This window comes from Mustela lutreola, chromosome 1 (assembly GCF_030435805.1).
Source record: "Mustela lutreola isolate mMusLut2 chromosome 1, mMusLut2.pri, whole genome shotgun sequence".
Classification (NCBI taxonomy): domain Eukaryota; kingdom Metazoa; phylum Chordata; class Mammalia; order Carnivora; family Mustelidae; genus Mustela; species Mustela lutreola.
The window spans coordinates 164,568,701-164,587,028 of record NC_081290.1 but is presented as its reverse complement, the minus strand read 5'-3'; the positions used below and the strand labels follow the sequence as shown (position 1 = coordinate 164,587,028).

Here is an 18,328-nt window from a genome sequence, read left to right as displayed (position 1 = left end):
GGCGTGAGACGCCTCAGTTGGGGGGTGTTGAACTTGGCACTAGGGGGTGGGGATTAACCAATGCAGCCGGGGCTACTTCTCACTTCCCTTATCACCTCCTGCCACCTCCCCCCATAAATGTTAATGAACTCTACCTTCTGCCTCCCAGCTCCCTCTAGTCAAGGGAGAGACTGGGTCAAAATGGAGGTAAACTGAGTCTGAGCCACATAAGAGGATCTAGGCCTTTTGCTCCCATTCTTTTGGTCCTTGATAATTTTCAGCGAGTGTCCACCTCGGTTGATGCTCACGGTGGCAGTTTTGACAACATCGGTAATGGCCATTTCCTTTTTACAAATTAGGAAGTGGGACCAGAGAAATGAAGGGATTACCATAGGTCACACAGCCCATAGAGGACAGGGCATGGGGATGGGGATAAAATCCATGGAACACTCTCCATGCTGCCTCCCCTCTTGGAAGCCAGCACTGGTCTTCACTGGCCTCCTGGGGGTAAAGGAGAAAGCTGAGTCAGGAGGCCAGGCCTGTAGGTGCACAATGGGAAGGGACAAGGAGCAGGTATCACACCATAAAATAGGCTACTCACCCATGCCCTAGAGTCCCCTGGCCCAAGCCCCTGGCTGAGCCCCAGGCCAAGTTTGACTGCTGGCATCTGTTACCATGGAGACCCAGGCCTGGCTGGGGGGCTAGCAGGTGACAACAAGCCCCTCCCCCACTGATAAGAACCAGGCACTTGGGTTCAGAAAACTGGGACCCAAACAGCGCTAGGTGGCACTTCCCACACCTGACTCCTTAATTCATTGGGTCCACCCCAAGTCTGAACTACATCCTCCATAGGTCCATTCCCACCTGTCACCCCAGGAGTGAGGGCGGGAGGAGATAGCTCTGAGCGCCCTACTGGGACCTAGGAGCAGGCAGATATGTGGGTGAGGTCCCAGGCTGCCCCAAGAAGAAAGCCAGAGCTGGCACCAGCCACAGCGGACAGGTGGACTCGGGCATTTCCTCGAAGGGGCAGAGTTTAAATCGGGCTGAAAGTGAACAAATATAGAAAATGGAAATCATCAGGGGCACCAGCCTGGATGAAAGCAGAGGAGCAGGACAGGGTGGGGCATGCATGGAAAATGCTGAGCACTGGACCGGGAGTCTGGGTACCCGGTACCTTGTCCGAGTCACGTGCCCCTCACTAACTAGCTGTGAGACCCTCCCTGGGCCTCATCAGTGAGTGAGGGGCCTGGACCAGATGAAGAATCTCAAAGAACCCTTCCAGTTTGGACAGTATTATTCAAGTATGGAGCCAACCCCGGACTCCCCCAGTTACAAGGCTCCCCCAACCCCGCACTCCCCAGGGCAGTTCAGGCTGAACAGGACCCTGAGCCCCGCTGCAGGGTGCCAGGGCGGAGCTGGGAGCCAGGTGCTGGACCTGGACAGTTGGAGGTGGCCAGGAGGTGGCCTTTGGGCTTGTCTGGGGGCGGGGGAGGGGTGGCAGACAACTTTGTGGATTGATCTAGCTCAGGAAGGTGAGAAGGAGGCTTGGAGGTGAGAGTTTAGCTCTCCTGCTCATCTCTTTAGGTAAATACATCCACATAACATTTCCCCTTCTCTTTCCATCCTCGGGGCGCTTAGACCTCGGAGCTCAGAGCTGAGATGTGAGCTCTGCTTCCCTACATGGGGGCTTCCCTCAGAGATTCCCCCCAAGTACAAGCCTGCTTCCACAGTCACCATCACCCACCTTCTAAAGGAAAAGGACAATTAGAGTCCCCATCACCAGCCTCTGGGGCCTTGGATATCTTGGCCCAGAGGGCATGGACACAGCAGAAAGGCTCCAGACGAGACCCCCGTGGAACAGAAAGAGCATGGACTTCAGGAGCCCAGTCCCACCATTCACTGGCTGGGTCATTCTGAGCTAACTACCTACCAGTGCATCTCAGTTTCCCTGTCTGTAGAATGGGGTAATACTGGTCCTACCGCACAGCAGGGTGGGACCAGAGGTCATGTGAAGAGGCTGGTGGGTGCTTCATCCCAGGCAGGGGCTGGTGGGCGCAGGGAGGAGGCCCTAGGGACAGCCACTGCCCCAGAGAGGATGGTGGGTGGGGCCCAAGAACATGTTATGCCTTTTGACATCTGCTCAGTGCAGTTATCTCATTTGGATCCTCTGACATTACTGTTCCCACTTCTAGAAAAGTGCCTGGGGCCCAAAGAAAAGGAGCTTGTGCCAATGCACCAGCCCCTCTCAGAGCCTGTCTGTCCTGAGTCAGCAGGCCAGCTCTCAAGCCCACACTGGGTCCTCCCACAGCCCCAGCTGCACCTTCTCCCCCATCCCTGGTCCCCAACCTGTTGCACCCGCTATTTGCTGCCAGTCGGGGCGGCCTTGACACCTCTAACCGGGTGGCCAGACCGCAGAGAGGGGGAGCCAGGGGTGACAGAGGCAGTGGAAGCCAGCGCTCCTAGCCAAGCCCACCGCCTGCCCCCTGGAGGGAGGCTCCTCCTTTTAAGGCTGCTTCTGGGAATTTCCACCCCCAGAGCCAGACTCAGCAACCCCTGGCCCGGGAATGATACCAGCGCTCACCCTTGGGGAGGTGGGGCACCAGACCTGAGGGCAGGAGAAGCTGGCCCCTGGGGAACGGAGGCGGGGCCCTCCCATCCAGGTCTGAGGGTCAGGGAAAACGTGGGAGACCACGGGGTCCAGCCTCCTTAGCCAGCAGCTCCAGACTCTGTGCGCGGGCAGCCCCGCAAGAGGCTGGCAGCCCCCGCCAGCAGTTGCTTTGCCCGCTCACTGGCCAGGAAGGTGGACACCTCACACCTCAGTCTCCCAATTACGCCCTCCTCCCCCACTCCTCCCCTCCCTCTCTCTCCCTCCTCCCCTCTCTCTCCTCCTCTCCCCCCTGAAAACCTGTGGCTTGAAGAGACCTTGGCTTCTCTGGGACTCTACCCCTCTCTACCCCTGGGGACTGCCCATATTTGCTCCTGAGTTTGGGGGCAGGGGGGCCACCACCCCAAGGACTCTCTCCGGAGATGGGAGCCACCCGCCTGCTGCCCCACGTCACTCTGTAAGTGTGCTGCCTCTCTGGATGGAAGTTTCGTTGCCCTTTCCAGCCTGGGGCAGACCTCGTCTTATCGGGACTCCCACCCGGAGGGGCGGGGGGGGTGAGGGGAGGGCACCTGGGTGCTCGCCCTGGGTTGACTGCTGGCACCCACACCAGGGTCTGCCTTGTCTTCCCACACAGGTGCCTCCAGCTACTGATTCTCTGCTGTCAAACTCAGGTAGGCGGGTGCCCCCCCACTAGCTGTTCCCTGTCTCCCCCACCCCACCCAGCTTGGCGGGGGGTAGTCTCCTCTTGGTGGACAGAGGCAGGTTCCGGCCTCTCCCTGGATCCAGATGGTTTCTGAGGTGGTGGGGTGGGTGGAGGTGTCAGTCTTTGGAGGCGGGTAGAAGGGGCTAAGGCACATTTGGGGATGCACTGAGGTCTTTATCTGTCCTCCCTCCATGACCCTCCCTATCCCTACTTGTCCTGGAGTCTCTGTTTCTCCCTCTGTACTGCCACACGGGTTCTGCCCTCCTCCCCCAAGGCTAACCGCATGCGGCAGCTCAGGCTTGAGGGATGGACTCTGGGGAGATGGGTAGAGGGCAGAGGTGCTGGCTCAGGTGAGGCTTGTACTGGGAGCTACCTGAAAACACAGGTTTCCACGAAAAACCACTTGTGTGTTCCACTTCCTACCCCACTCTCTCCATCACAGATGTCCCAGGGGTGTGCTGCCCTGGGGGACTAGTGTGGGCAGTCCCAATGCCCAGCCAGGGTGGGGTGACTCCTCACCTACAGTGCAACGAGGTCAAGCCCAAAGAGGTTTGTTTGGGACAAGATTCAGGGTTTGCATCTCCACACTCCCCCCACCCCATGCCAGCGCCCCCATGCACACCCCCCACCCCAAGCCTCAGCCCCCTGTGCGAGGCTTGGTCCCTTTTTGTGATCCTCCATAAAAGTGCAGCTATTAAAATGCACTGGTCCAGAACCGCTCTGGGGAGAGATCGCTTGGCTTTCCCAGGCCAGAGGCCCGCTTCTCTTCATATCCAGTGGGGACTTTTTTTGAAGGTAAATGCCTTTTCTCTGGGAGAGGGAAAGGGGCTGCCTTTGAAGCAGTGGGGGGGTGGGAGAGAGAGAGAGACAACTCCCCCCCTCTTTTCCTTCCCCCTTTTGCTCTAGCCCCCGTTCCAGGCCTTTTGCTTCACACATCCAGGGAGAGCAAGAAGAAAGCCCCCAGCCTGGCTGGGAGGGGGCTGGGGGTGGGCCCAACCTGTTCTGGAACGGGAATTAGCACAATGGTGAGGCTGGCCGGGGCGTTTATGGCCTGGCTGAGGCCCCATTCAGGACTCAGGGAAGGTGGCAAAGCTGTCCTTTCCCCCTTGAAGTGCCCCCTCACCCCCCCTGGAGGGGGGGCCGGCAGGCCGGACTATAGCCATGCTTGAGGGGCTGTCTGACAAGCAGCTGTCTGCGGCAGTGGAAGGGGAGGTCCCCCCGCAGCGGGAACATGAAAGGGACAGGCCAGGTCCCGCGGGGAGAGCGACTTGTGGGCTGTGGGGCTGTGGGGGGGGGGGGGCGTGGGGCTGCTTTTGTGCAGGGCCTGAAGGGGGACAAGGAGAGGAGGGGGCTTCAGGGGGGCCCTCTCTGCTCCTGACCTGGAACAGACAGCCAGAAGGAGGCTGCCCGCCAAGAGGGGCGGAGGGCCTGAACCTGGGCCAGGAGGATGGGGGCTGGGGCCGGGCTGGACCCCACTGAGGGTCCCAGGCCAGCTAGACCCCACCCCCTGGCAGGGAGGCTAGCCCCCACCCCAAATGCTGGGCTCGGGTTTTTCGACGGTGGGGTGCGGGACGCACTTTACTGCTCTGAGTCTCCAGACCCTGCTCACATAGGTGGGGGTCCTGGCGGCACTTCTGGCCAGTGGCCCAGCTGCAGTGGGAAATGAGCAGTGACACACACGAAGGGTTAACCCTGAGCAGGTTACAGGGTCAGCCTGGAGCCACCACAGCACTCACCACCCCCTTCCTCAAAGCTGATCCTTCCTGTTCCTGCTCCTCCCTCTGCAACAGAGGTGGCCTCCAACAGATGCTGATCTGGGTCCAGGTCTGTCTCAGCGGCTGTGATTGGGCCTGGTATAAAGGTGGCCTCAGGGACCTGGGCCAGGGAGAGTGGGGCCAGCAGGATCGGGTGGAGAGAGAAACATTTGAGCCTAGGGTTGAAGCAGTTCAGAAATGGCATCTGGTTTGCACCTCACTGGAGAGAGAGCGGGAAGTGGTGTGGTTTTCTTCCACTCACTGCTGCAGATAGGTAGGGAGAGACTGGGCCTGGAGATGGTGCTCATCCTGGCTTTGCACCACGCCTGGGTGGACCCCGGAAGCTGGTGGCAACAGCGCCCCTACTGGCCACCAGCCTCGGTTGCGTAGGGGCACAGGCATCCTGGCACCTCCCGGGAGCACCCCTGGACCACGCCCACTGGCTCCTCCTGCTGCTGCAGCCTCCACGTCCCTCACCCCCAGAGGGACAACAGTGAATGGTGGACGGGCTCCTCTGAGGGTCCTGAGCACCCAGGAGGAGGGGCAGGGGAGACATGCAGAAGCTCAGGATCCCACCGTTAGTGCTGAACTTGGGTTCCATAACTTTGAAGGTTCCTTCTAGCAACCAGAGTCACGATTCCAGGTCTGCACTAGATCACAAGTGTCCCCCAAGCCTGGGCAGATGGAGAGCCAAAAGATCATGACTGGCTCACCCACTGGCCTGGGAAGGTCATACATCCCTTTCCCCAACACCTCTGCTTCCTAGGACCAGTGGCCTGCCCCATCACACTCACCTCCACACCCCTCTCCCCTGGATGGACCAGTGGTGGTGTCACCCAAAGCAAATTGACACTATTTTTCCCTTGGTAACCGCAAAGGGGGAGAATCACCCGTCTCCTAATTTTAACCAGTACGTGAGGGACCAGGGCGCCATGACCGACCAGCTGAGCCGGCGGCAGATCCGAGAGTACCAGCTCTACAGCCGGACCAGTGGCAAGCACGTGCAGGTCACCGGGCGTCGCATCTCTGCCACCGCGGAGGATGGCAACAAGTTCGGTGAGACCCAGCCCTCACTGGAGGCCACTCACACCACTGGTGGCCTAACAGATCCTGTGCCCAGGCAGGGGCCCGAAGTGGAAGAGCCTCCCGGTGCCCCCCCCACAACCAAAGTTGGGAGGTCAGGCTGGCTGGGGGGCCCCCTGCCACACCCCTGAGCCGACAGCTCCCACAGACAGAGGTCTTTCTCCCCCTCCCCCATCACAGCCAAACTCATAGTGGAGACGGACACATTTGGAAGCCGCGTGCGCATCAAGGGTGCTGAGAGTGAGAAATACATCTGTATGAACAAGAGGGGCAAGCTCATTGGGAAGGTGAGACCTGAGAGGAGGGCGAGGGGAGGAATGAATCCATCTTTCTGCCTGCCCCACAGCACCCCACTCCCCTCCCCTGGGCTCAAGCCAAGATGACTTCTACTCACACTCCAACACTCAGCCACTCTTGTTTCTCCATTTAAATGAGACACTTACTGATCCCTAAGTGTCTTGGGCTCTGATTTACAGGCTAGATCCAATCAGTGAGTCAGGATTTAGCACCTTCATGAGATTGCAGACCCCGTGTTGAGGGTCAAGTGTTGATCAGGGCTGAGAGTGGGCATTCATACATGGCCACAAGCTCCCCCAAGGTCAGCGGGGTCCACAGGATCCCTCCAGGCAGATGACACACAAAAGGCCTACTAGTGTAAGCACCAGCTGGTGTGAGCTCTCGGGCAGGTCCAGCACTGTTGCGTAGGGAGAATTCCATTTCCTTTAGCATTTGTCAGTCCTGGCTTCTGGTTCTGGCTGTTCTCACCAAATATTTGCTGATTTCGGTCAAGCCTCAGGCTTCTTGTCTATAAAAAATGGGCATAGTGTCAAGGTTTTGGATAGGGCCAAATGGATGGCTGTGTGGCTCCTGACATAGTCTTTATTCTGCAGACAGCTGCCCATTCTTCTCCTCAGACTGTTGCCTCCTTGGCCTCCACCCAACAGTTACCATGCTATACCACTGGCTAAACATCATGCTCAGGGCGTACAACTTCCAAATGACAAACCTGTATTTAAGTTCAGATCTGACTCCCAGCAAACCTTGTTCCCTTCTCCCACTTCTACCTCTCCAACAAGGGCACCCACCTCCCCAGGCAGAAACCCCTGGGCACACAGCCCCCTGCCGCTCCCTCCAAAAGTCAGACAAACCAGACAGGTTGGGTGGACGAACACCCCTCCTCTCCCTCCCTCCCTCCGCAGCCCAGCGGAAAGAGCAAAGACTGCGTGTTCACGGAGATCGTGCTGGAGAACAACTACACAGCCTTCCAGAATGCCCGGCACGAGGGATGGTTCATGGCCTTCACCAGGCAGGGTCGGCCCCGCCAAGCTTCTCGCAGCCGCCAGAACCAACGAGAGGCTCACTTCATCAAGCGCCTCTACCAGGGCCAGTTGCCCTTCCCCAACCACGCGGAGAGGCAGAAACAGTTCGAGTTCGTGGGCTCAGCCCCCACGCGCCGGACCAAGCGCACTCGGAGGCCACAGCCCCTGACGTAGTCGGGGACACTGGGGGCAGCTGCCCCTCACCAGCCTTCCCATCCCCTTCCCTTCCTAATCCCAAGACTGGGCTGGGGTGGAGGGAGGGGAACCAGAGCCCCCAAGGTGGACGGGGAAGACCAACCAGCGTCAGAGCCTCGAGCCGGAAAGGGGCGGGACTGCCACAAACCAGGGCTGGGGCCTCCGGGCAGCCGCCCCAGACCCCCGCACGAAATAGGCCCCGGGGGTGGGGGTGGGGCAGACCCCCAGGCGAGGAACTGTAGTGTTCCCTCGGATGCAGGCTCCCTAAAACTGGTGGAAAGGGCAGCAGATTCAAGGCCCTGCAGACACGGTCCGGAGGTGGTTCTCTTTAAACTCTGCCTGCAGAGTCTTCCTCAGTCTGCTCCCAGCCTCCACATTCCTCCTGGCCAGACTGTAGGAAGGGACTTTTGTGTTTGTTTCAGGAAAAAAGAAAAGGGGGGAAGCGAAAGAGAGAGAGAGATGGCCATTCTTCACATTCCACTACCCAGGCCTGCACCCCCACCCCCAATTTCGAGTCCCAGAATAAAACCATTTTCCTGCAAACGGGTTATCTGAAGGCGGGGTGGAGGGATCCAAGTCCCAAACCGCGAGGGTAACAACCTTGCCTCTCTGAGCGGCGCGGACCAGAGCCCGGACGAGCCGCGCGGCAGCCCCGTGGCCCGGGTCCGGGCGCGACCCGGCAGGTGGAGGGGCAGGTGGAGGGGCGGCGCGCGGGGCGCGAAGGGCAGCGCCGCCCGCAGGGGAAGCGGGGCGTGGGTGGCCCCGAGAAGGCCCCGCACCTCCGCCCGGCGCGAGGCTGGCGGCCCCGGGGCGGGCCCAGGGCCCGGGACCCACGGGCGCGCCCCTCCCTCCGCGCGGGCTCCGGTTTCCTGGCTGGCACGGCGCGTCCCGTGCTACCTGTTGGGGCGAAGCAAACCCAAGCCCTTCGGCGGGCGAGCCGCCGGGGCCGGGGCCGGGGCAAGAGGCCCGAGCGCCCGCCAGGGCGGCCGGAGGACGCCGCAGCCTCCTCGCCGGTAGCCGGATTGCTGTTTTCCGGTGAGGAGGGGGGGAGGGGAGGCGGGGGAGGGGAGGAGGGCTCGGCCGAGCGGAAGGGGGAGTGAGGGCGAGAATGCGTCCTCTTGTTCCCCGGGTCCCCGCGGGGGGCGGGGGCGGGGGCCACACCTGAGGGGAAGTCGCAATTAGAGGCGGCGGGCTGGGCCGCGCTTCCCTGTGGGGAGGGGGGCCGCGGCGGGCGGGTTAGGGGCCCGGCGCCCCCTCCCCCACTCCGGCTTCTCGGGTGGGCTTTCCCAGACGCCTCCAGGTGTGTTTTTGGGGAGTAGAACTAAGAGGCCATAAAGGCTGCCTCTTTCCTCCTCTGCGCTTAATCTTGTACAGGGGAAAGACCTTCGCTAGGAGGCTCCCCGCCCCAGCCCGCTCTTCTGTCGTTGGACCCCCAGCCTCAGTTTCCCCTTCTTTCTGCAAAGCTATTAGAGGGAAGTGTTGTGGAGAGAGAGGGGAAAAGGATGAATAGACCTCCCTTATCCCTGACTTTTCCCAAGAATGGCCTATAAGGACCGATCTGGAAGTTGGGGAGGAGCCTGGTTCGGTCAAAATGGGAGGTGGGTGAAACAGTCAGAGTCGGTGGGGGTTGGGGGTCCCTCGCCTCTCCTTTGGTGAGGACTGGAGCGGTCTGACACCCCCAGCTCTGAGCAGGTTGAAGGCAGCCGCCAAGAGGGAGGTCCCCCAGGCCCTGGGACAGACATTCTCCCCCAACTTGTCATAAGTGCTTTGCATCAGGTTGCTCTCCCACACACACACATCACAAAGAGCCTTAATCCTGGTGAAGACTGCAGGAGATGTGTTGGGGGTGGTTTTCTGGGGGTTGGGGGGTAGAGAGGGTGGTCCGGAGCCACAGCTGATAACGGGTGAATTCAATGGGATTTTAAACACAGGGGCAACACCCAGCAATTACCTGAGGACAAAGGGTTGGGGCCCCCAGGTGTGGAGGTCTGGACTTGGGGGGCAGGGGTAGGAGGCTGGGAAGGAGGTGTGTTGGCGAGGGGGGCTCTTACAATCCTGCTGATTTCCACAGGAATTTAAGATATTCTTTATAACTCTAGACTGCCTCCCCCCAGCCGGCTTCTCAGACCCACCCCACCCTCCCTGGCTGGGTTAGAGACAGCTTCAAAGGTGGACCCGAGCCCTTTGTCTTGCTCTGCTTTCTTCTCCGCCTTTCTCCTGCCCCTCCCTCCCTCTCTCTGACCTCCCCAGCACAGACAGGCCTCTGGGGGCCGGCTCCAGAAAGCCCTCACTGTTTCCTTTCTTGCTTTCTGAGGTGAAACCTGGTGAGGAGGGACTGAGAGTGGGCAGGGTGAGGGAGGAAGACGGCCTCTGAGGCCTGTGCCATCTCAGAGTGACTCGCCTTGCCCCGCCCTGAGCCCCCGAGCCCCGAGCCTGGCACGTCTGACGCCTGCTGGTGGCCTTGGGTCTCAGGCTTGGCTCTCTGAACCCTCTCACCACACCTTTTCGTGCCTCTGCCAAGTCCAGGCTCCATACCCAGAGGGCCTCTTCATACTCTGGCGAAGTCTGTTCTGCTCATTCCCCCCCCCCCCCCCGAACTGGGGCTGATTTCAAAGATGCTGAAAGAAAGAGGCCAAAGCAATGGATCTCGGATCATGGGGTCTTGAGGGATTTAACATGGGTAGGGGAGGGAGACCTTGGACCACCCCATAGCTGCCTGCAGCAATCCCAGCTGCTTCTGTGTGCCAGAAGTTTCTAAGCAAGTGTGCAAATGGGGGTGGACACCGTGGGGGAAGACTTAGGGCAAGATGAGTGCATCCATCTCTGGGAGGATGTGAACAAGTAGAGGGAGGCGGCAGCAGGTGCCTCAGATCCTGTGCTGGTCAGGATTACCAAAACCTCCAGCTAAGAACAGCCCGCATACAGATCTCCCCTCCTCTGTCCTGTCCTCCCAACAGCCAGATGAGGCAGGGGGGGTAATCCACTCATTTTCTAGTCCCTGCAAGCTGGCTTGTATTAAAGTCACTATACTGAGCCCCATCCCTCATACTTCAGTGGCCAGTGAGCTCCCCGGCCTCAGACCTAGGTGTCCTCTGCCTCAGCCCTGGATCCCATGAAGGACTGTCCCTTTTTGAAGCTCTTTCCTACCTTTTCATTCTCTGTCACTGGGACCCTTCACTTCCCTGGCTCCACTTCACAGAAACATTGCCTAAGATTTCTGCCTTTCTCTTCTCGCCTTGTTCTTCCTGCTGAGTCTCTCCTAGCAATGCAGCACGTCAGCCATCATCCCCTTGCGCACCACTGCTTTCTCTCCCACACTCGAAAACTCTGCACCATTGCCAGACCTCGCTAGGGTCTGTCTCAGTTACTACAGTAGCTTTCCGAGTCTTGTCTCTGCCTCCCGACACCCCCACCCCCTCCAGGACATCACACATTTCTCTCACCCTCCGTCACCCTAAACCGCAGCTCTGCCCACATTATGCGATCCCCAGTGGACTCCTTAGCTCCTGTACAACCCCACTCAGCCCTGTCCCTATGAGTCCCCTCCAGGGGCTGTGGCAAAACAGCAGCCCTTGCCATTCGGCCAGCACCCCTGCCCATCTTTGAACGTGAGGTTCCTGCTGTCCAGCACGCCTTTCTCCAGAATGCTTGCATGCCGAGACCACTGCTGTCTGTTGTGCTCCGTACACCTGCCTCCTCTCTTGGGCTAGCAGTCGCCTGTGGTACCATGGGGCTCTCTGGCTGCCCACTTGCCCTGGCCTTATGGCACATACCACAGCTTGTCCAGAACTGTCCTTATTCCTGCTTGTGGAATGGTTGTGTGTTACACAACAAGTATTTATCGAGGGAATTAAACCAACTGAAGGTTGAGAAAGAAGCCCTTGGCCCAGTACCTTGCAGTCCCTGAAGATGGAGGCAGAAGGAGAACCAGAATCCTGCCTCCACCCTCCATCCTTAGCGGGACTTGGGCGGGGACAGGTCCTAAGCAGTTAATCCAAATACTTATTTACTCCCTACAATGTACAAACACTGCACTAGCCCTTCAGCAAACAAAAAGGGTGGACAAGATATTGTTTCATCCCCTGTCAAGATCTCAAGACACTTGAAATTTAAGGACTTCTGGAAATCTCTCTCTCAAACCTAAAAAAATAGCAAAGTGGCATTTGGTACATCCCAAAAGAGGGGGAAAGGAGACAGGAGCTATTAGAAATAAGGACACTGATACACACGGAACTCTGGAGATGCTCCAGGCAGCATGTGAGGCATTCCCCCATATAGCCCCTTCCTCAAGGGGTGACATTGTTTCCATATCATGTGTGAGCCAGCGCAGACTCAGAGAGATGAACTCATCTGTGGTCGAAGCTAGTGAGGGTTACTGTCTAGATTCTTGCCTTTCTTTCTTTCTTTCTTTTTTTTTTTTTTTTTGATTCTTGCCTTTCTTGATCACCTGAGTGGGATGGTCTCCACTTCCAGTCAGGCACGGTGGGTTCAGGGACGGGAGAGTGCATGGGGCCAGGGCTGGGGTTTGCATGATCTTTAAGGATGAGCAAGATTTCAGGGGCGCCTGGGTGACTCAGTCGGGGAAGTGTCCAACTCTTGATTTTGGCTCAAGCCATGATCTCAGGGTCCAGAGATCCACATCAGGCTCCAAGCTCAGTAGGGAGTCTGCTTGAGATTCTCTCTCCTTCTGCCCCTCCCCCCACCTCTTACAAAATAAAAGAATGAGCAGGATTCCAGTCAGCAGAAAAGACAGGCAAGGGAAGATACTGACAGGGAAAACAGCATGAGGAAAAAGGCTTTGAGGCAGGAAGATGTGAGGTGCGTTCAGGGGAAGGTGAGCAGTCCATGGGTTTGGCTAGAATTGTAAGTTTGCCTGGAGGAGTGGCAGGAAAAGATTGGGTCACATTGTGGAAGGCTTTGTGGTAGCGTGGGCTTTGAGAAAGAGAGTGACCATGCAGTCGTGGTGTTAGGGTTAGGTGTTAGGAGACTGGTCTTGCGGCAGCATGCTGGGAACTGAGGGTCTGGGGTCCCTGAGGCAGATGGCCCAGTGTACAGAGGTGGGGAATGTGACTTCTGAACTCTTGAGAAAAGGTCCCTGCTAGTTCCTCCTCCTTCCTTTTATTCCTGTGGCCCAATTCTTTGTCAGCTTTCCCTTCTCCTTAGGTGCCTAGGTGCCCTTAGTCAGCCTCCCCAGGAGTTAATGTTTAGATGGCCCAGGCATAGGGGAGAGTGTCTGGTGCTCCCAGCCTTAGCAGGCTGGTGCATGGGGAGGGGCGAGGGGCAATGGAGTGAGACTGAGAGAGGAGGGAAGCCTATTGCCAGGCCTGGCGGAGGGGGCTGGCGGCAGGGCCAGAGTCCAGTCAGGACTTCCGGCACCAGTGCTCTCTCTGCAGAAAGGAGCCAAGAACTAGGTGTCTGGGCCCTGGGACTGCCTGCCTGAGAAGGACACAAGGGGCCATCCTCAAGGCCTCCAGGCATTCCTGAGCTTAAAGGTATGCTGGTCCCCTCAGCTGCTGGGTATGGCCAAGCGGTGCACAGGAAGCCTACCCTGGGTCCTGGACAACAGACACTGGTGTCCAGTGTTGCCTGCTTCTGGGAAAAGACTTTGCCTCCCTTCTCATCCCAGCCTGAAGGGGAGGCAGGTAAGCGACTGGGCAGGGTGGTTCGCCTGCCCTGAGGAGTCTGGAGCCTTCTGAGGAGGAAGGGACTGGTGGGCCGAGCAAGTCTCACTGTCGGCCAAGACCAGAGGGGACGTAGAGGGTAGAGGGTAGAGGGGGCGCATGGGGGGTGAGAGAAGGGTCTCCTGTCCTGGCTGTGCCCTCCCCATGGGCGGGTGGAGACAGACAGACAGACAGACAGACACACACACACACACACACACACACCCCACACCCCCCCCCCCCAGGATCCCTCTCAGTTAAGGAATGACCTTGACAGCCAGCACACCTCAGGCCGACAGAGGGAGCCCTAACTCCGCAGTCGCCTTGTTCCAGGGCTGGCTGGAGGCAGACTTCCTGCGCAAGGTAGCTTTCCCACCCTGTGCAAGGGCATTCTTGTAGAGTGGGCGGCAGCGGGAATGGGCTTTGCAGGATTGGAAGACTCTCCTCTTGGTCAAGGGGAATGAGAGGGTTCAGGGCTAGGAGGAGGTGCTCAGGGAGAGCTGAGGTCAGATGGGGGCAGAATTCTGGGCCCGCAGCCCCATGTCCACCCCAGCCACGATCAGGGCCTTGCCTTCCTGCTGGAAGCCACCCTCTGACCCTTCAACAGAAGTCATCTCTCCCTGTTCCTATCACTCTTCCCCAGCTGCACACCAAGCTTTCTGGAATGGGGGACACTGCTCAGGGCTGCCTCTGTCCGCAAGTCCGGCCTGCTATATGGCCCTGAATTAGGGCTGTCCTAAGGCCGCCCTCAGGGACCAACCCCAGAGCCTCATGGAATGGGTTAGGGGAGACTCAGTGGGAGCCCTAGCCCTGCAGCTCCCCCACCCCCACCCAAGACAGCCCTCAGACCGCCTCCCTCCATCGAAGAGGCAGTGGGAGCCACAGCCGCCTCCTCCCCCCTCCCTGCTGCCAGGAGCGGCTGAGCCGGCAGGTTGTCTTGGCAACGGGAGGCGGAGAGGAGATACGCGGAGGGATGGAGGTGTATGTCACCGAGGAAGCTGCCGTGCTCCTGCCCCACGCCCCAGGCCCCTGAAGGTACCGGAGAGCCCTCCCCTCCCCCTCTCCCTGCCCTCTCCCCTGGCTTCCCCCACTCTATCCGATGTGCTTCTTTCACAGAGAATGTTCCCCTCCTCCCTGCCCAGCGACTCCTAGCCATTCCTCATGAGACACCTCATTCCAGGCCCCTGTCCACAGCTGTCCTTCCCTGGGACAGCTCATCCCACCCCTACCTCTGGCCACCCTTGCGCCGGAAGACAAGTCTCCTGGGGTGGGGTCTGCTAGGGGGCAAGTGGGAGCAGGTCAGGAAAAATCAGGGGTCCTAACAGGCTGTGGTGGAAAAGCACCTGGTGCTTGGTCTCCCGGAAGGGTGGCAGGAGGTTGTGCACAACCGGCCGGGCGGGGCCGGGCCAGTGAGGGTGGGCTTGAAAGCAGGAAAGCGGAGAGGCTGGCTGAGACCCGGCTGATTATACATAAAGGCCTGGTTCCCCCTCCTGCCACATCAAAGGTACACCCCCTCTCGCATCAGGTCCTGACCTTTTTTCCCCCTAATTAAATGTTTCTTCCCAGGCTTTCTGGTTCTTTCCTACGGGGCCCTCCCCAGCCACTCCCCAGCAGCTTAGTTTAAATTCTTTCTAGCCTTCCTCAGCCATTCAGCTGCCTGCCTTCTTCATTTCTCCTTTCTCGCTGGAGCCCATCCTTCCGTATGCATTCGTTTGTCTTCCATGACCCCAGACATCCTTCCCTTCCTGTCCCTACCTGTCCCTTCCTGTCCCCTTTTCTTTGAGAAAGAGGTCTGGGGCACACTCTCACCTGTCCCCCTCAAAACCCTTCCCCTGTGATTTTCCATTCAAATACCCCAGAGCCCCCTCCCCAGATTCTACATTTCCCCAAGGACAGCTCATACCATCAGCTGACAGGCTGTGGGCAGCGGTTACCAGGGCAACAGCAAGGTCTGCCTAGGTAGGCAAGTCTGCTGTGAAGTGGAGAGGAGGCTGGGGCCATGGCCAGGGTCAGCGAGCTGGGCTCCCTGCCCTGCCCCCAGGGATCACAAATGAACCAGGCTCTGCTCTGAGCCCAGGGAGAAGCAAAGGGCCAATGGCAGGGTCCTGGAGTGGTGAAGGTTTTCCCACTCAGGGAAGGCACATCCTGTAGTCCTGTGCTGGGACTGGGCCATTACCTGGCAGGAAAATTCCCTCCGGATGCAGCTGCTCTGGCAAAAAATGGGGTCCTTCTCACAGTTCCCAGGGGCTCTGGGTGACCGAAGGGCCAGCCCAATCTCCCAGGCTGAGGACTGGGTTTCTCAGATCCTCTCGCTCATGCCTCACCAGAAGGGGCACCAGAATCCTTCCTTGGGTGACAGATTCAGGCATCTTTGCCCTCTCTCTGCCCCTGAGCATCTGTGCCCTCCAGCACCCCAGGGAGGCAGGGCCCCCAGAGATCCTCCATGGCTGCTTTTAGGTTTTGAGGAGGAGACGCAGGTGCTGGGAGAAACCAGGTGTCACCCCTGGGTTATCAGCAGAGCCCCCTTTGGCCCTTACCCCAACTCAAACTCTGGCAGTTTCTGAGGAGGCTTGAGGGGCTGTGTGTGTGTGTGTGTGTGTGTGTGTGTGTGTGTGTGCTTGCGTGTGCATGAGTGTTGCAGGGCTGGGGCTATATGAAAGGGGAAAAGGCCAGCAGCTCGCCGCAACTGCTTCCGATTCTGCTTCGTCATGATGCCTGGTTAATGCTTCTCTTGTTCGAAATGGACTGAGCTGCAGCGAGCGAGGTGGAAGAGCAGATGCACACAGACACACACACAAACGCACACACCCTCTAGCCGCCTGCTATCAGCGGAGGTGGGGAGGGTGCAGCCTGGGGAGCCAGCGGCCCGCCCCGCCAGACGCAGGCTCCACGCACTGCTCCGGAGAAGCTGGGTGGGGACGAGGGGGTGGGGGCCCAGAGGGTAGGTCCCCTCCTGTGCCAGCTCCCCCCACCCAGCCACCCACCCACCTACCCCAAGCCGGCTTTTTTCCCTGTTATTTGTGCTCTGGGAAAGCACGGCTGGGTTCCTGGAAAAGACGCCTATTACCTTGGCTCTTGAGAAAAAGCGGCAGCCCTGAGACCTGGGCCTGCGCCTGCCCAGGCCAACCTTGGGGCCTCAGAGCGTCTGGGCCACACTGTCTGGGAAGAGGTAGGTGCCAAGGTCTCCCATCCCTCCCTTCCCCTCTGTGGGTATTTTGAACTGTGGGTGGTGGCAGGGATCCCTTAGGGAGGGGTCAGCCGTGGCCCCTGTTCAGTGGGAGAACCGGTCCCGCCTGGCCAGCCCCTGGGACTAGCTGGGTCTGAGCTCTCAAACCTGATTTGAGGAAGGGGACTGTACCGTACTGTCACCCCAGTACTCCCTTCACCTAGCTGTGTGGTGCAGAAGTCCAAGTGATGGGATGGAGGGGACAAGGGTGAGCAGGGCGCTGTTCTCTCTTTGCTGAATAACAGGGAGCGTGTGTGGGGGGGAACAGTCTCCCTCCCAGTGAGCCACAGATCTTGAGAGGCAAGCCAGACACACAGACACCTGGATGCTGGTGGTGATGGGTGGGCTCCCTGTGGGGAGGTACCTGGGGAGCCCCTTTCTTGCTCTGGCTGGTCAGGCTGCCGTGAGAGCGAAATGCAGACTGAGGTTGGGTGGCAGGGCGTGGCGGCAGGCCGACCGGCTTGCTCCTGGCCACTGCTCACTCCTGGCCCCTGCCGCAGGAGTGCTGGAGGGGCTGGAGGGACTGGAGGGGCTGGGGGCTGAGCAGATGCTCAGGCCCCAAAGGACCCAGAGGCGCCCTCTTGCTGGCCGTGCCCCTTGCTGGGCAGATGCGCTGCTAGGTGTTTCCCTCCCAGGAGACAGTGTTGCTGGGGCCTGGGAGTCAGGGGAGCAGGGGCAGGTGTAAGAGAAGGAAAGTGGCTAGGCTTTGGTGAATGGGGGGGGCGGTGCTGTTGTGTATGTTCCGGTACACGTGCCTGGCTCAGGGAGGGGGGTGTCCGCACGTGACACGGGTGGGTGTGGGCAGGGGGCCAGGGAGGCTCTGGGGATGGGTGTGAGTGGGTGTCAGCGGCGCCGTGTGTCACAGTGGGGAAGGGGGCCCTGCTGGCAGAGTGGGGGCGTGATCTTGCGAGCGGGGCGCCTGGGTTCTGCAACTGTGTGTCAGCGTGGGCTCCTGTGTGGGGGTGCAGTGCTGTGTCCACGTGTGAGCCTCCAAGCTGCCGGCCTCTCCATATGCTGAACACTTAAGTCGTGCTGTTCACCTCAGGGTTCAGGTCTGTAGGGATTCCTCTTTTGGAGCTCACGTGTGTGCATGTGCGCGTGTGTGTGTGTGTGTGCGCGTGTGCGTATATGTGCGTGCGTGTGTGTGTGTGTACCAGAATAGGGATCCCCTCAGAGTTCAGAAAGCTGAATTTGGGACACAAGACTCTTGTGTCTTCCCTCTCTATCCAGCTTCTGCAAGGGACACCACAACCCACCAGCCGGACAGACTATAAATAGAGGCCAGAGCATAAATGTGCTGAGGACCACTTGAGCCTGAGGGGCTGCGGGGAACTTGGAAAGAGAGGCCTCTTCAGAGGGAAGGTAGAGAGAAAGGCTACAGAAACCCAAAAGACATCTAGGAGAAACTGGGTGACAAGATGCATATTTGTGAGGTAGGGGGAATGCAAGAGGGTGCCTGGGCCCAGGCCTGCTGCCCTCAGGAGCAAAGACCAGTCAGGGCTTTGAGCAGAGGATTCTCGGACAGGGACCCAGACTCGGGGGCCCACCTGCCTCTGCCTGAGGCTCTATCAGAGTGTGAGAGGATGCTGTGTAGTGTTGCCATTAGAGGAGCCACAACCCTCGTCCTAGCAGACAGAGCAGGGCTCTAAAAAGGGGGATGGGGAGATGGAGAAAAGGGGAGAGAGGGCTTAGGCTTCAGGGGTGTCCACGAACCCCAGCTCAAAGCTAGGAGCCTTCCCCTTTTCTCCCACACCCTATAGGGGCAAGCATGAGTGTGTCCTACACACATGCACGTGCACACGCA

At 59.1% G+C, this 18,328-nt stretch overlaps 2 protein-coding genes and 1 long non-coding RNA gene across 6 annotated transcripts in view; 2 read left to right on the top strand and 1 right to left on the bottom strand.

Annotated features, from left to right (window-relative positions):
• The first annotated feature begins 1,440 nt into the window (after positions 1 to 1,440).
• FGF17 (fibroblast growth factor 17) lies at positions 1,441 to 8,179 on the top strand. Its single transcript, XM_059178746.1, has 5 exons — positions 1,441 to 3,041; positions 3,219 to 3,255; positions 5,920 to 6,097; positions 6,305 to 6,411; positions 7,324 to 8,179. The coding sequence occupies exons 1-5, from the start codon at positions 3,007 to 3,009 to the stop codon at positions 7,615 to 7,617; spliced, it is 651 nt and encodes a 216-aa protein (XP_059034729.1). The 5' UTR covers positions 1,441 to 3,006; the 3' UTR covers positions 7,618 to 8,179.
• LOC131834302 (uncharacterized) lies at positions 6,537 to 8,656 on the bottom strand. Its single transcript, XR_009354814.1, has 2 exons — positions 8,536 to 8,656; positions 6,537 to 6,929 (listed from the first exon to the last, which is right to left on the bottom strand). It is a non-coding gene; the product is annotated as an uncharacterized LOC131834302 (long non-coding RNA).
• Positions 8,423 to 18,328, top strand: part of DMTN (dematin actin binding protein) — a 27,527-nt gene continuing 17,621 nt past the window's right edge. Inside the window, exon 1 of one of the 4 annotated variants that reach the window (XM_059178733.1) lies at positions 8,423 to 8,673. The gene's annotated coding sequence lies outside the window, so the exon portion shown is untranslated. Of the gene's footprint in view, positions 8,674 to 13,021; positions 13,131 to 14,196; positions 14,334 to 16,317; positions 16,468 to 18,328 lie in introns of those variants that run through there. The other 3 variants (XM_059178718.1, XM_059178709.1, XM_059178724.1) reach the window with 3 other exon arrangements.

Coding starts and splice junctions, on each gene's coding strand:
- FGF17 (XM_059178746.1), top strand. CDS start 3,007: ATGGGAGCCACCCGCCTGCTGCCCCACGTCACTCT. Junction 3,256..5,919: donor TTCTCTGCTGTCAAACTCAG/GTAGGCGGGTGC, acceptor GTAACCGCAAAG/GGGGAGAATCACCCGTCTCC. Junction 6,412..7,323: donor GGGGCAAGCTCATTGGGAAG/GTGAGACCTGAG, acceptor CTCCCTCCGCAG/CCCAGCGGAAAGAGCAAAGA.